Below are 19343 nucleotides of genomic sequence, written 5' to 3' on the forward strand. Positions count from 1 at the left end.
TAGCCTTTTTTTCCTCTTAATCTTGATGTTGAATCGGGAAAAAGGCATCGGAAATGGTTAAAATATAAATCTTCCTTTTGGGCAAAGGAAGCTTCAAACAGCATTCCATATGCTGAAGTTAAAAGGATATGCATCTGAAGCAGTTCTAATATTTAAGCCAATGGCTGCAAAAATCAGTCAAAGATGGCTTCTGGTTCAGCTGAATGGCAAATACAAACTTCTTAGCCTACAACTACTTAGCTGAAAGGGATAATATTTTCCCATTCTTATGATACACAACCAACTCCTTCAACAACTAGAGATGGTTTAGGTATTTTGTTTGCTGAGTTCAAAATGATCTATTCATACTTCTTTCCCTTGAACGATCCTTTAGGGATCTTGCTAAGCACACTGGAATCGAGCTTTTGATACTGACCGCGGAGTTGGTCGATAACCTTGTATGCAAAGGTATCAACTTCATCTTCATATTTCTCGTACAGAATTGGAAGCGTATGGGCAGCAACGAAACCTGAACATATTTGAAACATGCTAATGGTGAAAATGGATGATTTTATATTTTCCTAAGAACATAGGATCTCCTATGGTTGGTCTATCAAAAAGTTTCCATCCTCTAACAACCCAACTCCACCGCAAACAGATATTGTCCTCTTTGGACTTTCCTTTTCGGAGAGGGGAACAACACATTATTTATAAGAGTGTGGTGTGGAAACCTCTCCCTAACAAACGCATTTTAAAAATCTTGAAGGAAGCCCAAATAAGATAATATTTGTTAGCGGTATAGATCCTATAAACCAAGCCCCTCCAACAAAAAAGCAAGAAAACTCAAAACACTTGTATCTAAATAATATAGACATGGATCATCAAAGAAATCAAACATGTAAATGTTTAGAAATGCAGAATCTGTAAGAACTTACCAATATACAAGACAGTAATGAAATTGCACCAGCTACTGATCACAGCACCAGCCCACAAGCTTACTACGGCCTGCAAATATATTCACATTAATAAAAGAAGCCATCTTCCACAAAATCTAAACAGGTTTCCTAAGCACTTATATCAAAGAAACAACTAGAATATATTATCATACCACAAGTAAGTGTTTGAAATTTCCTTCACAAGCAATATCTTGGAGAACACCCAGAGCTCGGTTAACCTCAGCACCAAATGAGACAGCAATATTGACAAATAGTTCATCAGGAAGAACAATTCGAGGAACTTTCGACGACGACGATGATCTGCGAAAGCACCAAATATATGTTAAAGACTGCATCTACATTCATTAAACCAGAAAACCCATCAAAATCAACGTAAAACAAAGGCATAGATATCTATTTTTCAATCACCTGCTCATATATCCTGAGGCACTTGTCCATATGAACTGAGCCAACATACCAAGAACCAAAGCAAAGCAAAGCAGAGTCAAGAAGTGGTAATTAAGCCATTCAAACAACACCCATATAATAGTTGCACCAGTCAAAACACTAGCTGAGATTTTCTTGTTCCTCCATAGCAGCACATCAGCAGCTACAAATCAAAATGAAATAATATGATTTATGACATGAAAAAGAAGATTATAGAGGATGTAAAATACTAAGAATAGTTAAACAAGGAGATACATTTTCCACCCCCAAGAATATGGTAAACGGGCTTTTGGCGTCCGAATATCCGCTTGATCTGACCAGTCACTGAACTCGATTTACTATCTTCCCCGAAAAACGATACTGATTTCGCCTTTTGGCCATGTTCAGCAAGAACTTCAGAGATATTACTAAGAATCTCCTCAGCAGTTATCCTCTCAGACATAGTTCTTGTGCTTCAGAAAAGAAATAACAAAAAAAAGGGAGCCACAGTTCAGGACTAGGTTGTTCACCAAGAAGATGGTTAGTTATATAATAACATGAAAACTACAGTAATCATATGGGTAAAGAAGCAAATCTATGTATAAGCTCCAGGATCACATTTTAGGAGCATCTTCTACAATTAAGATCTCTAAATAGCAACTTTGATAGGAGATCTTTCGATAACAATCATACAACTTTAAAAATTTTTGAGGGAAAACTCGAAAGGGAAAGTCTAAAGAGGACAATATCTACTAGCGGTGGGCGTGGGCCGTTATAGTTACGAACTCAAGGGGATGAAGAAAGCCCTCAATGGGAGAAAACTATTACAGTTAATTTCTCTAGTCCAAGCTAATCATCAAACTAAAGCTTAGTAAAAGTTTTTGAATTCTGATGATTCAACAACAGACATTCAAAAGCACCAACAATCTTTTATAATACAAAACAGCTGATCAAAACTGACCAAGAAGCATAAGGAAACCAAAAGGCCAAATGGTCATAAAATAGGAAGGAACACAAACTTTTACCAAAACTTTCAACTCAAAAGCAAAAGTGATCCAACGTTTCAACCCAGATACAAGCAAAAACAAGAGAAAAACCTCAGTAAAGCATTATAAACTCCAGATTCAACCAGAAATTCAGCCGCAGTTATACAAGATAGAGTTTGTAAAGAGAAAAATGAAGCAGATGTAAGGGATAAGTAGGTCGTCTAGTAAGATTAGAGCAGAAGTAAGGGAGCAAAACTCCAACAACCCAGAAAATCAAGCAGAACTAGCAGCATTCAACCTCATTCAAGCATCAAACAAGCATAATAAAACACATAATCCGCTGAAAGAGAAACGCAAAACAAGCAGAAGATCGAAAAAACAAACCCAAAAATAGAACTCCAGAGAACAAACCAGGCGCAGGGGACTAATGGGTCTTCAAGGAATAGATTGGAGAAGAAGAAACCGAACAGACAACTGAAAATGGGTTCTTAAAATTTCCGTTCAGAACTGCAGAAAAACGGGATAAAGAAGGGAAGAGTTCATGGGATTCTAAAATATCACAGAGAAATGGCGTGACGAAGCTGACATACTGAAATTATAAAGGGGCCACCACCTAACCCAGATGCAAAATTCCCTCTCTTTTTTTTTTTTTCTTGTTTGTTTCTGTTCATCAAGTGGGTCGAATTGAATTTTTCCCCTTTTTCACCCTCTTTTCAACTTTCTCAGTCGTTGCATTTTAACGGACGCCAAACGCGAATCCCTTCTGGGTAGCTGTGGTTTTCATTGTAAAGTAATGAGCTCACCTGCTAACTTCAAGGCCCGTGTTCTTCAGAATTTTGAACGATCCGTCTCTTTTCCATCTGATTCAGTAGCCAATGGCGTGGTTCTAGTGTCACAACTTTTAAAATTTGATACAAAAAGTCTAAATTAGGGTTCTTTATTTAACAAGTATCCTTTTCAATCCTCAAACTTACAAAATCCTATATTTTTTCCTTTTACTTTCTTTTTTAATTTTATAGAAATAACATGAGAATTTAAATAAGATATAAGTGTATACAAATAGGTCCGGTTTTCAAATCTTCTTGTCCCGTTTACTTTTTGGCTAAAAGTTAATATGAGATGAACATTATAGTGAGATTATAAAACAATCCCGACTTTTTAAAATTAAAAACAAAATTATTCTCCGGCTCCCGAGTTATTTTTGGTAGATAATTTAAAGTTTGTTTTATACTTTTGATTCCTTGCTATATATATTGTCAAGAGTTGATTTTCACGTGTTTCAAATAGTCTAACATTTTTATATTTTCATTATATCCAAATTTAAATTTTAAATTTTAATAGGTAAAGCAAATATAGTATTTTATATTATAAATTCATTTTATTTTTGTTAGATAAAAAAATATATTAATTTTATGGTTCAATTTTTAAATTTTTTACCGGACGCATATTTAAAAATATAAAATACAACTGTATTTCAATTAATTTTATTATTTTCGAAGTGTCCATTATTATTTTTAACCAATTTAATATTCGAAATTATCGTGGTTAAAATTATTTATGATTATTATAAATAATTGAATTATTTATTATTGTTAGAATTTAATATGGGAAGGGGTGAAGGTGTGAAAATTGATAATTACTAATTATTTCTATTTTATCGTTCTCCATTTAAAAATTCAAAAAATAATTATTTCCTACTGAATAAAACACCTACTCTGTTGAACGGTACAAATAATAATAATCACAAAATAATTAAATAATAATAATTATTATTATAAAAAAAAAAAAAAAAACTCTGTCCAACTATGTAGATAAGATTTTTTATATTATTTGTAACACGTGTTTCCATTTCATTGGGCAGCTAATTTTTTGTCCTTTTTGAAATGTTTTTTTTTTCAAATGATAATTTCTGAAATTTTTTCCTATATTAAATGGAGAAAAAAATGTCTGATATATAATAGCCGATCTTAAGTTTAAAATAAAATTTAAATTAAATATTATTGGATATCATTTGCTTGACCTCGTGGTGGGGGGCTTTTTTGTCTTTTCCATGATGAATAATTAAATTATGACAAATTTTTTTTTGTTCAAATATATGCTTTTTCTTTTTAATTATATACACATGTGAATCACGAGACAGATAATAGATAATTATTTAAATTACTATCTTTTTTTATTTCTATTACTGAACTTTTTTTTTTATTATGTTAAAATAAAATTTAAGTTCATACTTTTCGGGTGATTTCTGTTGTAAATATTAGTCTAATTTTTATTTAATTTGAGTATCTAGCTATTGTTGCTGGTGCATAATGTTTTAACAGAGTTAAAAGTATGCGAAGACGATTGACATATTTGTATAATATTCAATAAATAACTTATTAACTCGAGCATAGGTTCGGGATAAAACATCAATAGTCATTTTAAAGCATAGGAGTCAGTTTTAATAAAAATTATATTAAAAAATTATTTGAAATAAATATTTTTTTCAAAAGAATATATATATTAAATGATTGGTATATTTGAGGACAAAACAATGGGAGAAGAGCAGAGTGTGAGACATTGCTGACTGTGCCGCAAAATGTGGAGTTGGCACCAATCAGAAGCTGAAAAGCCTTATCCAAAAATCAATAATCTGATCCCTTCTTCGTGTTCTTCATCTTCCCCAATCCATTTTCCTCCACACACACAAATACTCACCATAACACCAACAACACAAAAATCCACCTTACATTCTACACTCTCTTCCATTCCCATTCTCACTTGCACCCTCCAACAATGGCTTCCACCTCTTGTTTCCTTCATCACCACGCTCTCAACGCCGCCGCCAGATCCTCTTCTTCCCCTCGCCAGGTGGCGCCAATCAAGCCTGCGCAGCTACTCGTCTGCCGTGCCCAGAAGCAGCAGCAGCCCACTCTGGAGGAGGATGGCGGCGCTATGTCTCGCCGCTTGGCTCTCACTGTCCTCATCGGTGCTGCCGCTCTTGGCTCTAAGGTTTCTCCCGCTGATGCTGCCTATGGAGAAGCTGGTACTTTAAATCGTCCGCTTCAGAATTTTAACAAATTTACAGTTATAATCTCATTCTCTGCTGCAATGACCATGAAACCCTAGGAATTGAATAGACCTAAGCATTTTCCCTAGTAAATTGTCTGATGCGCTTTAGGGATTTTGATTCCAATTTGTCATGGATGCTTTGAAACTTTCGAGAGATCCCCGTTGAGAATGTGATTTAGTGATCTGTTCTTGATTTCTGTAGTTTAGTATGCTGAAATCCACATGGATTCTTACCCTTAAACACTGCAAATTCATGCCACTGAAGTTTGAGCAACTCTTTTTGATGATCCTTCGATTGTTTTCATGAAATTAAAAATTGCAGCTAATGTGTTTGGAAAGCCAAAGAGCAACACAGACTACTTGCCATACAATGGAGATGGATTCAAGCTTTCAGTTCCTTCCAAGTGGAATCCAAGCAAAGAAAGGGAATTCCCAGGGCAAGTACTTCGATATGAAGACAACTTTGATGCCAACAGCAATGTGAGTGTCATTATCAATCCAACTGACAAGAAATCCATTAAAGACTTTGGCTCCCCTCAAGAATTCCTTTCTCAGGTAATACTCTCCTCTGCATTCAAACTTACTTGTAATTCCATGGTTGGAGAGGGGAACGAAACATTTCTTATAAGGGTGTGGAAACCTTTCCCTAGAAGACATGTTCTAAAACTGCGAGGTTGACGTCTAAATGTAATGGGCTATAATGAACAATATCTACTGGCGGTGGACTTGGGCGGTTACAGATGGTATCAAAGCCAAACATCGAGCAGTGTGCCAGCGAGGACGCTGGCTCTCAAGAGGGGTGGATTGCGAGATCCCTCCTCAGTTGGACAGGTGAATGAAATATTCCTTATAAGGGTGTGGGGAAACCTCTCCCTAACAGACGCGTTTTAAAATCGTGAGGTTGATGAAGATACGTAATAGGCCAAAACAGATGATATCTACTAACAGTAGACTTGAGCGGTTACATCTTCAAACCAACCGTAGTCGAATCGTTACAAGATTCAATTGATGAGCTTTAACTTGACCTTTGCAGGTTGACTATTTGCTGGGGAAACAAGCCTACTTTGGAAAGACTGCTTCTGAGGTAATTTGACGACAAAATAAATGATGCATTGTCATTGCCACTGATACAAACTCAACAAATACCCATTTTAGACTATGAATTCAATATCTCTGAACATCTCAAACACTTACCACTAAGGCCATCCTCGACCCGAGTTGACGTGTTAAAATGTAATTGATCAGGGTGGATTCGACCCGGATGCGGTGGCAACGGCGAACGTATTGGAGAGCTTGGAGTTGGAAGTAGGAGGAAAACCATACTACTTCTTGTCAGTGTTGACAAGAACAGCTGATGGAGATGAGGGAGGGAAGCACCAGCTGATCACAGCAGCTGTGAAGGATGGAAAGCTTTACATCTGCAAGGCACAAGCAGGAGACAAGAGGTGGTTTAAAGGAGCAAGGAAGTTTGTGGAGGGTGCAGCCGCTTCCTTCAGCGTTGCTTAATTAAGAGAGGAACAATGTTGTTGATTAGTAATGTGAGAAGAGTGGTGCTTGATGTATATTGTGGAGAACATTACCTTAACCAATGAAAGGGATTCTCAATGCTTCTTTTGGATCTACAAACATTGTGTTTACGCTGGGATGAATACATTTACGCATTTGTTCGATGAAGCGTTTGAAATTGAATGAGCAAATGAAAGTTGGATTTACATTTGATCTCATCGAAAGCGACTCATCTATCTTTTAAGAAGTTTGGTTTCAAACCTGAGCGGTATTTTTAGAGGTGGATTATGTATTAAACATATGTTGGATTTATGGTGAAAAATCACGTACTATAATCCGCTAGACTTTTAAGTTCGTGTGTTGTTTAGTCCATAAACCTTAAAAAATATTTAATAGGGTCTCGGAACGTTATATTTTATATCTATTAAATCATTGTGTTTTTTTTGTTCGTGTCTAATAAATCTACGAAGATTTTAAGTTTTTAAAAAATTAGTTAATTTATAAAAAATAAAATAAAATTTTGTGTTTAATGGAGTTTTAAATTCTAAAATTTGTGTTCTTGTAGTAAAAAAAATTAAAAGTTTAAAATTTTAAAATAATTCAAATATATGATATATATATTATTACATAATTTTTATTTTTCACTTCCGAAATGTTTGGGCCTGCAACCCGGTGCGGTGATCAGTTCAGCAGTGGCCCATTTCAGACAGAGAGGAAAAGAGAGGGGGAGAGAGGGAAGAAAGGTATACGTCGATGAAAGCCGAGGGAAAAGCAAGCGCCGTACATAGTTTAGGGCACTGCCTAATTGTTTCAAATGCTGTTTCTGTCTCCTGTATCTTCTCTCTTTTAGGTTTCTTATAGGTGAAGAAAAAAGCTCCTGAAACCAGTTGGAGGAAGGAAGAAGCTACAGATACAAAAGCTATGGCGAAGAAGAAGCAGAAGAAGGGGGAGCAAAAGCCGAAACCCAAGGCATTTGCAGACGCGGACAGTGAAATTATTCAGGCACTCGAGCGGTTTTGCTTGTCCAATGATGAAGGTAAATTGGAAACCATGACCCAGATTATGAAATGAAAATAAGATGGAGTTTATCCAATTGTTTTTCTGCCATCTTCCAATGGAATGGAGAAATGGTTATTTGCTTTAATGGGTCTTGTGCTTTTCGGCTATGGCTGATTGCTTCTTCTTTCATGTGTTTCTGTTTTTCGCTTCTAAAAAGTTATGTGGGATTTTCAAGGCAGGGCTGTTTGCTTCTCATGACTTATCTTATTAATTCTTCGTTAGTAACGGGATTGGTTCTGTTTTCACTTCGAAATGTTTTTGCCGATATTTCACAATGGCAGAACAATAATCTATGCCTTAGTAGGTAGGAACCTGAGATTTTCTGCCTGTTCAGCTGTGAAGTTGTAATTGATGTTAAAGGTAACATGACAAGGATGGTTGTTGGAGATTCCTGCTTGCTTGATTGGAACTAAAGCACTTTCTCTGTACCCTATCATTCTCGCATGTCTTCAATCTCATAATTATTTGTTTTTCTCACGTAGTATTTTTCTCCCACGTACTAATTTTGGGGTCTGTCATTATCTGCTTAATTAGCTAGCTTTTGAATGTTTCATGCAGTTTTCACTTTTGAAGCTGATCTTTCTAAGCGTGAACGTGCTCTCGTGCATGAAGAATGCAGGAAAATGGGTTTGACATCAAAGAGTTATGGGTAAGTTTCAATTAGCGATGTCTTCCCTGAGTTTAGAAGGCTTATTGTCATGTGTAGTCATATATGTAGATATTCTTGGAATGAAATTTTTCTCGGGCCTTTGCTTAGGATTCTCATTTTCTCAACTTCTTTTGTAGACGTGGTGATCAACGGCGTGTTTCTATATATAAATCCAAACCGCAAAAGGACACCATGAAATTTTCTGAAAAAACCAAAAGTGTTTTGGACGATTTATTTAGTTCATACCCACCCGATGATGGAGAGTTGGGCAAGGAAACAATTGGGAAATGCAAGAAAAAGGCCCATAAACAAAGTCGAAGGAAAGATGATATTTTCTGGAGGCCATCAATGAACAAGGAAGAGATAATGAAGAAGGTGGAATCATATACAACTAGAGTGAAGAGTATTGCAAATATGAAAAAGGTTTCTTTGAGTACATGAACAAAAGTGATGAAGTTTACTGGTTTATGCTGTACCTTCATCCCTCTCTCTTTTAGTTTTTCTTATATAGGAAATGCATTGTCATTTCATATGTTAATGCAGTAACTTAATCGTCCTCCCTCCCCAAGTTTATAAGTTTATCATTTTAACACCATAATAGCTGAAGCGAACTGTTGGTACATTTCTTCTTGTAGATATCAGGAGATAGATCCAAGCTTCCAATTGCATCCTTTCAAGATGTCATTACTTCAACAGTTGAATCGCACCAGGTTGCTTTTAATTTACATTTATTCTGCATGGTATTCGAATTTATGAATCATTTTGAGACTGCCAAAAGGACTCTATTGTTGTTATGCATTTTTTAGGTAGTTCTTTGGAAGTTAGTAATGGTCGGTCTTCTAACTTCCTTATCTCAACTGATGCATCAATTTCTATTCCAATAACTGTCTGATCATTGCTTTATGCAGGTCGTTCTCATATCTGGCGAAACTGGGTGTGGAAAGACAACGCAGGTTACTCAATCTGCTCTTTAATGATTTCTAGTTTTCTATTTCTTTATTTATTTTCTCTGAATACATCATTGCTTGCCTGATGCTCTGTTCTGGATGTAATGACTTTTGTTCTAATAAATATATTCAGCCGTCTTTCCTGTATATAAGTTGCATGATGCTTGATTTTTTATGTCCTTGATAACCCACCCTAGGGTGGGTATTAATTTATTCTTTAGCAAAATCCAGTCTTCCGAAAATTAGCAGCTGGCTCATATATATGCTGCTTATTTTGCTTTGCATTTTGAATGTGGATAGCAGGAGGAAAAATATGACGCCCATCACAATTCTGTTTTTCTTTAACGAAATGACCTCCAGAAAGTTGTAAAATTGCTTGGGATTTAGTTATTTTTGTTGCGTGCTATATAATTCTTTTGATAATATGGTGTAGGTTCCTCAGTTTCTTTTGGATTATATGTGGGGTAAGGGAGAGGCATGTAAGATAATCTGTACTCAACCTCGACGAATATCTGCGACATCAGGTTTGCGCCATTTATTACCTTTCTGGATATCTCTTTTCTTTCTATAATTAGTTTTTTAAACTTAGTTTATTATATTAACCATTCTTACTTCCATTTTCTTTGAATTTATTGTTCTCTTCTTCTGTTTTAGTTTCTGAGCGGATCTCCTATGAAAGGGGAGAAAATGTTGGAAGTGATGTTGGATACAAGGTATTGTTTCTGCTGGTAGTTTACATAAAAAGATATCTCAATAGCTATCTAGTATAGAGTTTTATTCTCCTTTGGAGTTTCAATGTGGGCCTCATTATCGTGAAGTAACCGATGTTGGGAAGATGTTCATGATGGAAATAGGATAGGACCTTATCATTTCAAACGTTTTGTTCTTGGTGCTTGTATGATCTAAATGCATGGATGTACCTGTTGTTTGGGGTTCAGCTGGATTGAAATCATGTTTTTTTTCCTTATTCTGTAGCTTATATTGAGAATTTATGCTATAGCAGATACTCCTTATTAGCCAGGGGCACTTCTGGAATTCTCCTCTTAAATATATGTGGATTTATATAACATCTTGCTTAATTTTGTTCTCATAGACATTATATTAGCTGACGTTTTCTTTTTATAATGGAAGATACGGTTGGAAAGTAAAGGTGGCAGGCACTCATCAATTGTACTCTGCACAAATGGTATTCTGTTAAGGGTGCTGATTTCTGAAGGGTTGGGAAAATTAACTATGGATGCTTCAGAAAAAAGTAGGAAAAATGTTGTGTCTGACTTAACTCACATTATTGTGGTATGTTTTCTATTTCCGCTTCTGGATTTTATCATTTTCTTTTGGCATTGCGTGTGGTTTTGTTGCTCTGGGTTGGTAGGGTATACCGCCGGAAAATTTGGTGCATCCATAGCTAATGTACTTTTGGAGTCTGGAGAGAGGTTTTTTCCCAACCAACTGCCATTACAAGATTATTATTATTTTGATAAGAAACAAAAGATTTCATGAAGGGAAGGAATTGCAACCTAGGGGAGGGCCAGGGAAGAGAGAGCTCTGTGCCAACAGAAACAACTGAAAACAACTTAGAGGAAAGAGCTACTGTAGGTGCAAGAAGTATTGCAATAACAGTTCAATTGCAAATTAGAGGCTGCATGCCATACAAGTCACAAAGAAAAATAAGACCTTCCATGTTTCTGCTGTATTGAGAACTCTGATTTTTGTTCTAACCAAATAAGCTTCAAAAGGTTCGGGCTACACATGCCCTAAATTTATCATAAAAGCCACCAACCTGAGAGGTCTTCGGGTAGCCAATCACTGAAGTAATTAGTTGATACCAGTAGATGCCAAATTTCTGCAAAATAAAGGACCACTTCTTATAACACAAGCAACGGAGAAAAGAGATGGCTCAGAGTCTTCTCCTTATAACACAAGCAACAACCTTGAGGAGACAGAGAAAAGTGAGGCTTTCTGCTTTGTACTCTATTAAGGATTTTTAGGCTTAAGTCAGTAAGTGACCAAAGAAAGACTTTGATTTTCTTATGCACCTTTTATCTGAAACCAGATTTATCAAGCAATTCTCTCTCAGCTTGAATTCTGTAGATATTAAAGAGGAGCCTGAAGGTGCGAGGGTCCAAACCATCCTATCTCAATCATAGAAGGTTTAGCAGCCTTCACAAAATTCATTAGGGACTTCAGATTTCTATATCCCTATCATTCAAGTTTTGTCTCACAACCAAATTTCAATCTCAAATTTCAACAATGTTTAATCAATGCATTCTTTTAACTTGAGATGGCGTAGATTATATGAAGGAAAGTCATAAAGGGTACAATTAGTTCATCCAAAGTCTTTAACTTTTTGCCCACTTCCAAATCTAAAGTCTGGTTGAAGATGTCCTTATTTTTTGCTATTTTTGGTGATTGACAACCATCTTTCCTTCGTTTTGGAGTTTTGTGAGCCATCCGTGTTGGTCTGTAGCCTAGTTGCTCCTTCAAAAAGCATTTTCTTCATGAAAGACATGTTTGGGAGTGATCAAATCACCTTTGTCATGTTCAAAATTACTCGAAAACAGGCCTTTTGATCATTCAAAATCAATTGAGTGTTTGATTTTACACTTATCAATGTGATTTCATTCCATAGAAAATGATATTGAATGATTAAAATCATGTTGTTGAGTGATTTTGAATACCACGAAAGTAATTTTAAACATTTCAATATCACTTCCAAATATGCTTGAAATGCCAAAACCATTTGCAAAGGAAGGAGATACGTTATTGCCCATAATGCCATCCATTTAATATTATGAAATTGAGAAAAGGAGAAGCTGCACAAATGATAGGGCCAGTCGATATATACAAAAGTTCACATGTAAGTGATCCAAATGTTGATAATAAATGGAATAAAAAACTCTCTAAAAAGGAAGTGTAAAAACTTAAAAGAGACATTAGAGCTAACCATTCTCCATGCCTCCGTCCAAGTTCACATCCTATCTTTAAACTGGTCGTCTCTATTCCTTATCACAGGAAAAAAAAAAAAAAAAAAAAAAAAAAAAAAAAAAAAAAAAAAAANAAGGAGATACGTTATTGCCCATAATGCCATCCATTTAATATTATGAAATTGAGAAAAGGAGAAGCTGCACAAATGATAGGGCCAGTCGATATATACAAAAGTTCACATGTAAGTGATCCAAATGTTGATAATAAATGGAATAAAAAACTCTCTAAAAAGGAAGTGTAAAAACTTAAAAGAGACATTAGAGCTAACCATTCTCCATGCCTCCGTCCAAGTTCACATCCTATCTTTAAACTGGTCGTCTCTATTCCTTATCACAGGAAAAAAAAAAAAAAAAAAAAAAGAAAAGAAAAAAAGAGACTTGCTAGAACAAATTTTCTTTTATCTTGAGGAGGATACAAACGAACTTCCTCCAGTATTGTCTTCAATATTAATTAATCTAGCAGTATTACATGTTCCTCGCAAGTTTTGTTTTCAGTTTTCCTTCATTCTTATTTCTACGTTTATAGGATGAAGTTCATGAAAGGGATCGCTTCTCTGATTTCATTCTAGCAATTTTGAGGTATACTTCACTTTCATTGGTTCTCTCTGCTATTTATTACTCGTCTCTTTTTCCACATTGAAAACAAAACTGCTGTCAGTTATCCTGCATATTGTCCCACGAGTTTTCAAACAAAAATGCACCAATTCTTATGTCACGTAAATCTTTTGATAAGAAACTCCATCGAGAAGCTAAACTGAATTTTAAAGTAGTCGTTGATTTCTTCAATACTTGGATACATTTAATTATTGAAACTTCTCACTGTTGCATTAAATGCAAAATCATCAATTGAGTTTCTCTCAGACATGCTATGTTTCCTTGATTAATAATTTAGATTCCTTTTGAGTGAGAGTTCCTTGATGGATTGCGTATGTTAATCTGAAGTTTGGGTTCTTTCACCTTAGTTTTCCATTTTGAGCCTGCTTATTTCATTAAAAATTTTGGATATTTTCCGTCAATTCTCTTTCACTTGTTTGCAGAGACTTGCTTCCTACATATCCTCATCTTCGGCTGGTTAGTTCTATTTTCTTGGTTTTTACTTGAGATATTTTTGTGTTCAACTATTCATACCATTCAAATTATTCATACTTCTATTAATGAGATATTTTAATAGAAGCAATACTTGTAATTGCAGAAAACAAGAAAAAATAGAAGATTTAGGTTAGCTCGTTATTTGATTATGACTGAGATGTATGGTTTTGTTTTATATCCTGACAGATACTAATGAGTGCTACCATTGATGCTGAACGGTTTTCAAAATATTTTGGTGGCTGTCCAATCATCAGTGTTCCTGGATTCACGTTTCCTGTAAACCTCCCACTTAAATCTTGTAGTTTTGTGTCTTCATGTATTTTAGGGCAATATTCTAACATTGAAATATTCAGGTAAAAAATTTGTATCTTGAGGATGTACTGTCTATAGTGAAATCTTCGGAAGAGAACCACCTTGATGATAGTACGGTGGGGGCTTCAGATGAAGAAACTGAGCTAACAGAAGAAGACAAGCTTTCTTTGGACGAAGCAATTCACTTGGCTTGGTTGAATGAAGAATTTGATCCCCTTCTAGAATTGGTTGCTTCTGAGGGATCCTCTCAAATTTATAATTATCAGCATTCCTTGACGGGCTTATCACCTCTAATGGTGCTTGCTGGAAAGGGTAGAGTTTCCGATGTTTGCATGCTGCTATCTTTTGGTGCGATGTGTGAATTACAGGCCAAGGATGGCATGACTGCGTTGGAAATGGCTGAGCGAGGAGAACATAAAGAAACTGCTGAAGCAATCAGAAAACATTTGGAAAGTTCCATGTCCAACTCCAAGGAAGAACAGCGATTGATTGGTAAATATCTTGCAAAAAATTCTAATTCTGTTGATGTTGCTCTTATAGACCTGCTGTTAGGGAAAATATGTCTTGATTCAAAAGAAGGAGCTATTCTTGTTTTCCTTCCTGGATGGGATGATATCAGCAAGACTCGGGAAAGACTTTCAATCAACCCTATCTTCAAGGATGCATCAAAATTTTTAATAATATCTCTTCATTCAATGGTTCCTTCTAAAGAGCAAAAGAAGGTTTTCAAACGACCACCTTCCGGTTGCCGCAAAATTATTCTGTCCACTAATATTGCTGAAACAGCCATTACCATTGATGATGTGGTTTATGTGATAGACAGTGGATGGATGAAAGAAAAAAGTTATGATCCTTACAGGAATGTTTCTACTTTTCAATCATCTTGGATATCAAAGGCTAGTGCCAAGCAGCGTGAGGGACGAGCAGGTCGCTGCCAGCCTGGGATATGCTATCATCTCTATTCAAAAGTTCGTGCATCTTCTCTTCCTGATTTTCAAGTTCCTGAAATTAAGAGAATGCCAATAGAGGAACTTTGTTTGCAGGTGCGTTTTTTGCCTAGTTCTTTATTATCACGTGTAATATTTACTGAGATCACATAACCATTCTCTCTAAAAACATAATTGTGCTTTAAACTGTTTATTGGTGTGCTATTCTGATGTATGATTGTACCAAAGCTGAATGTGACTGAGTAGTGGTGAAAAGAGTGGAGGTGGGAATGGTGAGGAAACCAAGGAAAAAGTATTATGAAAACAGTGGATTATGTAGCAAGCTATCATTTTCCTTTGGAATTATGTTTTAGATGGACGATAAAAGAAGCAATACTGTATGTCATTAGTCTCCATCAACGCCCTTCTGGCTAAATGGTTGTGACATTTATTCATGGAGTATGGCACAAAGTTATTATGAGTAATCATGGTTCACGCCCTTTTGAGCGAGTGGTTGTCAATTGTGCTAAATGGCCTGGTAAAAACCTTAGGAAAGTTACTGCCTCTGATCTTCCCTCCTCTTCTCCTTGTATTAGATGTTTTGTGGAGGACGAGTCTAGTGTTTACTTTTGCGGGTTTGTTGGGTGGGTGATAAACCTCTTTGTGAGCTGTTCTCGTGATTATATCATATATCGAGTGAGCAATGCATTTTGTGGCTTCTATCTTACCTTCCTTTGATCCCTCCTCATCATTATCTTTGGTTTTCATTGATCTCCTTGCATGAGAGAGAGGTGATAGCTGTCGTGAGTCTTCTTTCTGTTCTTTGCAGTAAGTTTATGATTTGTGGGAGAAGAAACTTTAGGTTTTGGACCCCTAATGTTTCAAGGAATTTTTCGTGTACTTCCTTCTTTTCATTTGTTTTTCTTCCCTTCGCACCTTACAACCTTTGCTTTCTCCTCACTCTAAAAGGTTAAAATCTCTAGAAAGGTAAAACAAAAAATTTTAACGACATTCCTCCTTGGTGTTGTTCCTGCAGTGGTTTGTTCTTTGTAGGAGTCAGGAAGAGGATCTCCATCACTTATTATAGGGTTTTTCAGTTTTCTCAATATATCAATCTGTGGGCACGGTGTCTGCAGTCATTTGGGTATTGTTTGACTTCGAATTAAGATTGTTATGTTATGGTGAAGGAGAAGGGCAAAGTTTTGTGGCATGCTAGCTTCTTTGCCATTTTTGTTGGGTACTTGGCTCGAGTATTATAGTAGGATTTTTAGGGAAATAGAGAGGCCATGCAGTGAGATTTGGGAGGTGTCAAAGTTTCATTGTGGGCTTCGGTCACTCAACCTTTTTGTAATTATGATATTAGTTTGATCTTGTTGGACTTGAGTCTATTTCAGTGACTAGTTCTAACATTCCCTTTTGTTGGGCTTGTTTTTTGTATGCCATTGTTTCCTATCATTTTTCTCATGAAAGCACATGAATTTCAGTTTCTTACCAAAAAAAAAAAAAAAAAAAAAAAAAAAAAAAGAAAAGAAATATTAAGAATCTCTTGTTTATTATTGTTAAAGGTATTCCTAATTGTAGGATCGTTGTTTAATTGTTTTTGTTCTGTAATTATTTTGCAGGTGAAATTGCTTGATCCAAATTGTAGGATAGAGGATTTCTTGCAGAAGACTTTGGACCCTCCAGTTTTTGATACTATCCGTAATGCAATATTAGTCCTTCAGGATATTGGGGCTTTGTCACTCGATGAGAAACTGACTGAGCTTGGGGAGAAATTAGGTTCTTTGCCTGTTCATCCAGTAACAAGCAAGATGCTTATTTTCGCTATATTGATGAACTGCCTCGATCCTGCTCTAACTCTGGCATGTGCTTCTGACTACAAGGACCCTTTCACTCTTCCCATGTTACCAAGCGAAAGAAAAAAAGCTGCTGCGGCTAAAGCAGAGCTTGCTTCTTTGTATGGTGGGCATAGTGATCAACTGGCTGTGGTAGCTGCATTTAATTGCTGGAAAAATGCCAAAAGAAGGGGTCAAGAGGCCCGTTTCTGTTCTAATTACCATATCTCTCCGAGCACTATGTCTATGCTTTTTGGCATGCGGAGACAACTCGAAATGGAACTAGTTCAAAATGGTTTTATACCTGAGGATATTTCAACTTGCAGCTTGAATGCTCGTGACCCTGGCATACTCCACGCTGTCCTTGTGGCTGGTTTATATCCAATGGTGGGAAGATTACTTCCACCTCAGAAAAAGGGAAAACGAGCTGTTGTGGAAACTGGTTCGGGGGGTAGAGTTCTTTTGCACCGACAGTCCCTTAACTTTGAACTGTCACACAAGCTAACAGATAATTGCCCTCTGATTGTTTATGATGAGATAACCCGTGGGGATGGTGGTACACATATAAGAAACTGTACTGTTGTCGGGCCTCTCCCATTATTAATGGTTGCAAAGGAGATTGCTGTTGCCCCTGCAAAGGAGAATGATAATGGTAAAGGTGATATTGTCAATGACACCGATGGCAACGATGAAGCTGGTGTAGTTGAAACTGTTGAAGATAAAATGGATATAGAAAATAGATCAAATGAACAACCAGAAGAGATGATTATGTCCTCCCCTGATAACTCAGTAACTGTGGTTGTTGACCGTTGGTTATACTTTTGGTCAAAGGCACTTGATATTGCTCAGTTATACTGCTTGAGAGAGCGATTATCTGCAGCAATCTTATTCAAAGTAAGTGGTTATAGGCTCTTATTCTTGGTTTCGAGGAGTTGCTTAATTTTACTCATTCAGTCTTGCTTGCCTTTTTTGCATGATTGTAACGACTTTTTATTGTGTTTCAGGTAAAGCATCCAAACAAAGTTCTTCCTCCCGTTCTTGGGGCCTCTATGCATGCCTTAGCTTGCATTCTATCTTATGATGGGTTAACTGGTATATCATTAGAATCAGTAGAAATGTTGACGACGATGGTAGATGCGACTGAGATTAGCAATTTTGTACCTGGGAGGTCCAATGAAACACACAAGAAAGTAAGTTCGTTTCATAGATCACTTTCAAATTATAATGATTTTACTGTTCCGGAATCAAGTGGAACATCAAATTTAAACCATCCGTTCAGTCAGAATTTTTTACCACCGGCTGATTTTAGAGCAGCAAACCCAAGTGACCCATCAAGCCCTAATTTTAGGGCTTTCCCTAATTCAGTCTATGCAAGGTCAACACTGCAGCCACATAGAGAGCAGGAGCATCCCCAGCCGGCAAAACCTTTTCAAGACCAAAATGCTACCCAGCAGCAGCATGCTCCAGAGCACAAAACACGTAAACAGAGAAAGTCCCGCAGGGAGCGCAAGGCAGCTCAACAACAGAAACATCCCCAACTACAGAAGCCTCCATCAGGAGACCCCAGTTTAAATGGGTATGGATTAAGCACGTATGGACCATATGGACTCCGGGGCATTTCTTTAAAGCGACCACGTGGTAATGGGGCGGGATAACGTCTAATAAACAAGTAAACGGGTAATCTTCAGGTGACTGAAATCAGTGGATGTATTGTAATAGCTTCAGATGGGCATGCTGTGGTGGATGTGGCTTCTCTGTAGTCTGTCCAATGATTACTGGAACTGTGAATCTCAGTTACGATCTGAGGTAAAGCAATTAATCCACAAGGTACTCCAGTTTTTTGTTTCCTACATCCATGGCTTCTTTCACGTGTTTTTGTTTTGGTGGGGGTGGGGTTAATGATCTTGATCATTTGCAACATTTACTTCATAGTCATATGCACCGATATGCACCAGGGTTCACGTACTTTTAAGACACATTCGAGACTAATTTTGAAATGGTTAAGATCACTTATATATTCGATACGTTTCTGAACTTGCAAACTCATTCCCAAATATGCCTTTAAATCCCAAATATGCCTTTAAACAGAAACTAACCCTTTGTTTTTACTAGTACTCTTGTGAGCCATCGTCTTATCTGTTTCAATCTTTCCCATTTGCCCTTAAACAGATGTCTAGACTCCGTTAAGAGAATGGAACTCTGCCGAAGTTACCTCTGCGGGTTTTGCTGAAGAAACGAGCAACGGCCAAATCCATCCATTATAGCTTGCTTTCAGGCACAGTTGTTGCAAGTATTGTAAATGATCAGGCTTCGTTTTCCATGCAATACGGGTTTGTTTAGGTGTATTTTTCTGGGTTTTAGCACATTTATGATAGAACAGATGTGTTTAAGCATATGATATTATGAATAGTGAGGGGATATGCTTCCTTGATTACACTTTTCATTTGTCTTTGTTTACAAACACCCATTTACTGTTCTTCTGTTCTCTCTCTTTTGTTTCCATTTTCTTTACTTCAGTGTAGCCATGGATGAATTAAATGTATCTGTTGTATGTTGAAAATGATAGTATTTCTAATGATGGGTTGAGTTTAAAATGTATGTTCTCCTCGCTGATTTTTTGTAGTTTCTTGTTTCATACCACGTAATTCAAAACAAGACT

At 36.5% G+C, this 19343-nt stretch overlaps 3 protein-coding genes across 9 annotated transcripts; 2 read left to right on the forward strand and 1 right to left on the reverse strand.

Moving 5' to 3' along the window:
- Window positions 1-125: 125 nt before the first annotated feature.
- LOC111481251 (reticulon-like protein B8) lies at window positions 126-2944 on the reverse strand. Of its 2 annotated transcripts, none has more exons than XM_023126657.1 (6): window positions 2711-2944; window positions 1617-1813; window positions 1344-1524; window positions 1088-1235; window positions 915-984; window positions 126-508 (listed from the first exon to the last, which is right to left on the reverse strand). In XM_023126657.1, exons 2-6 carry the CDS (start codon window positions 1801-1803, stop codon window positions 339-341), a joined length of 756 nt encoding a protein of 251 aa, XP_022982425.1. In that variant the 5' UTR covers window positions 1804-1813; window positions 2711-2944; the 3' UTR covers window positions 126-338. The 2 variants fall into 2 exon arrangements, with proteins under 2 accessions (XP_022982425.1, XP_022982426.1); XM_023126658.1 differs by having other exon boundaries at window positions 2738-2943.
- Window positions 2945-4996: 2052 nt separating this feature from the next.
- On the forward strand, window positions 4997-7051 carry LOC111481185 (oxygen-evolving enhancer protein 2, chloroplastic-like). The gene is made up of 4 exons (XM_023126549.1): window positions 4997-5351; window positions 5700-5932; window positions 6411-6461; window positions 6623-7051. The coding sequence occupies exons 1-4, from the start codon at window positions 5102-5104 to the stop codon at window positions 6881-6883; spliced, it is 795 nt and encodes a 264-aa protein (XP_022982317.1). The 5' UTR covers window positions 4997-5101; the 3' UTR covers window positions 6884-7051.
- Window positions 7052-7604: 553 nt separating this feature from the next.
- On the forward strand, window positions 7605-19170 carry LOC111478616 (DExH-box ATP-dependent RNA helicase DExH6). 6 transcript variants are annotated; one of them, XM_023122999.1, is made up of 16 exons: window positions 7606-7919; window positions 8501-8591; window positions 8729-9014; window positions 9227-9301; window positions 9500-9544; window positions 9972-10062; window positions 10193-10251; window positions 10670-10831; window positions 13049-13101; window positions 13560-13593; window positions 13798-13887; window positions 13965-14966; window positions 16472-17578; window positions 17689-17874; window positions 18050-18490; window positions 18854-19170. In XM_023122999.1, the coding sequence occupies exons 1-15, from the start codon at window positions 7805-7807 to the stop codon at window positions 18254-18256; spliced, it is 3603 nt and encodes a 1200-aa protein (XP_022978767.1). In that variant the 5' UTR covers window positions 7606-7804; the 3' UTR covers window positions 18257-18490; window positions 18854-19170. The 6 variants fall into 6 exon arrangements, with proteins under 6 accessions (XP_022978761.1, XP_022978776.1, XP_022978767.1 ...); XM_023122993.1 differs by having other exon boundaries at window positions 7605-7919; window positions 17689-18490; XM_023123008.1 differs by lacking the exon at window positions 18854-19170 and having other exon boundaries at window positions 7605-7919; window positions 18033-18125.
- The last annotated feature ends 173 nt before the right edge of the window (window positions 19171-19343 follow it).

The sequence above is a fragment of the Cucurbita maxima genome, unplaced genomic scaffold (genome assembly GCF_002738345.1).
Source record: "Cucurbita maxima cultivar Rimu unplaced genomic scaffold, Cmax_1.0 Cma_Scf00001, whole genome shotgun sequence".
Classification (NCBI taxonomy): domain Eukaryota; kingdom Viridiplantae; phylum Streptophyta; class Magnoliopsida; order Cucurbitales; family Cucurbitaceae; genus Cucurbita; species Cucurbita maxima.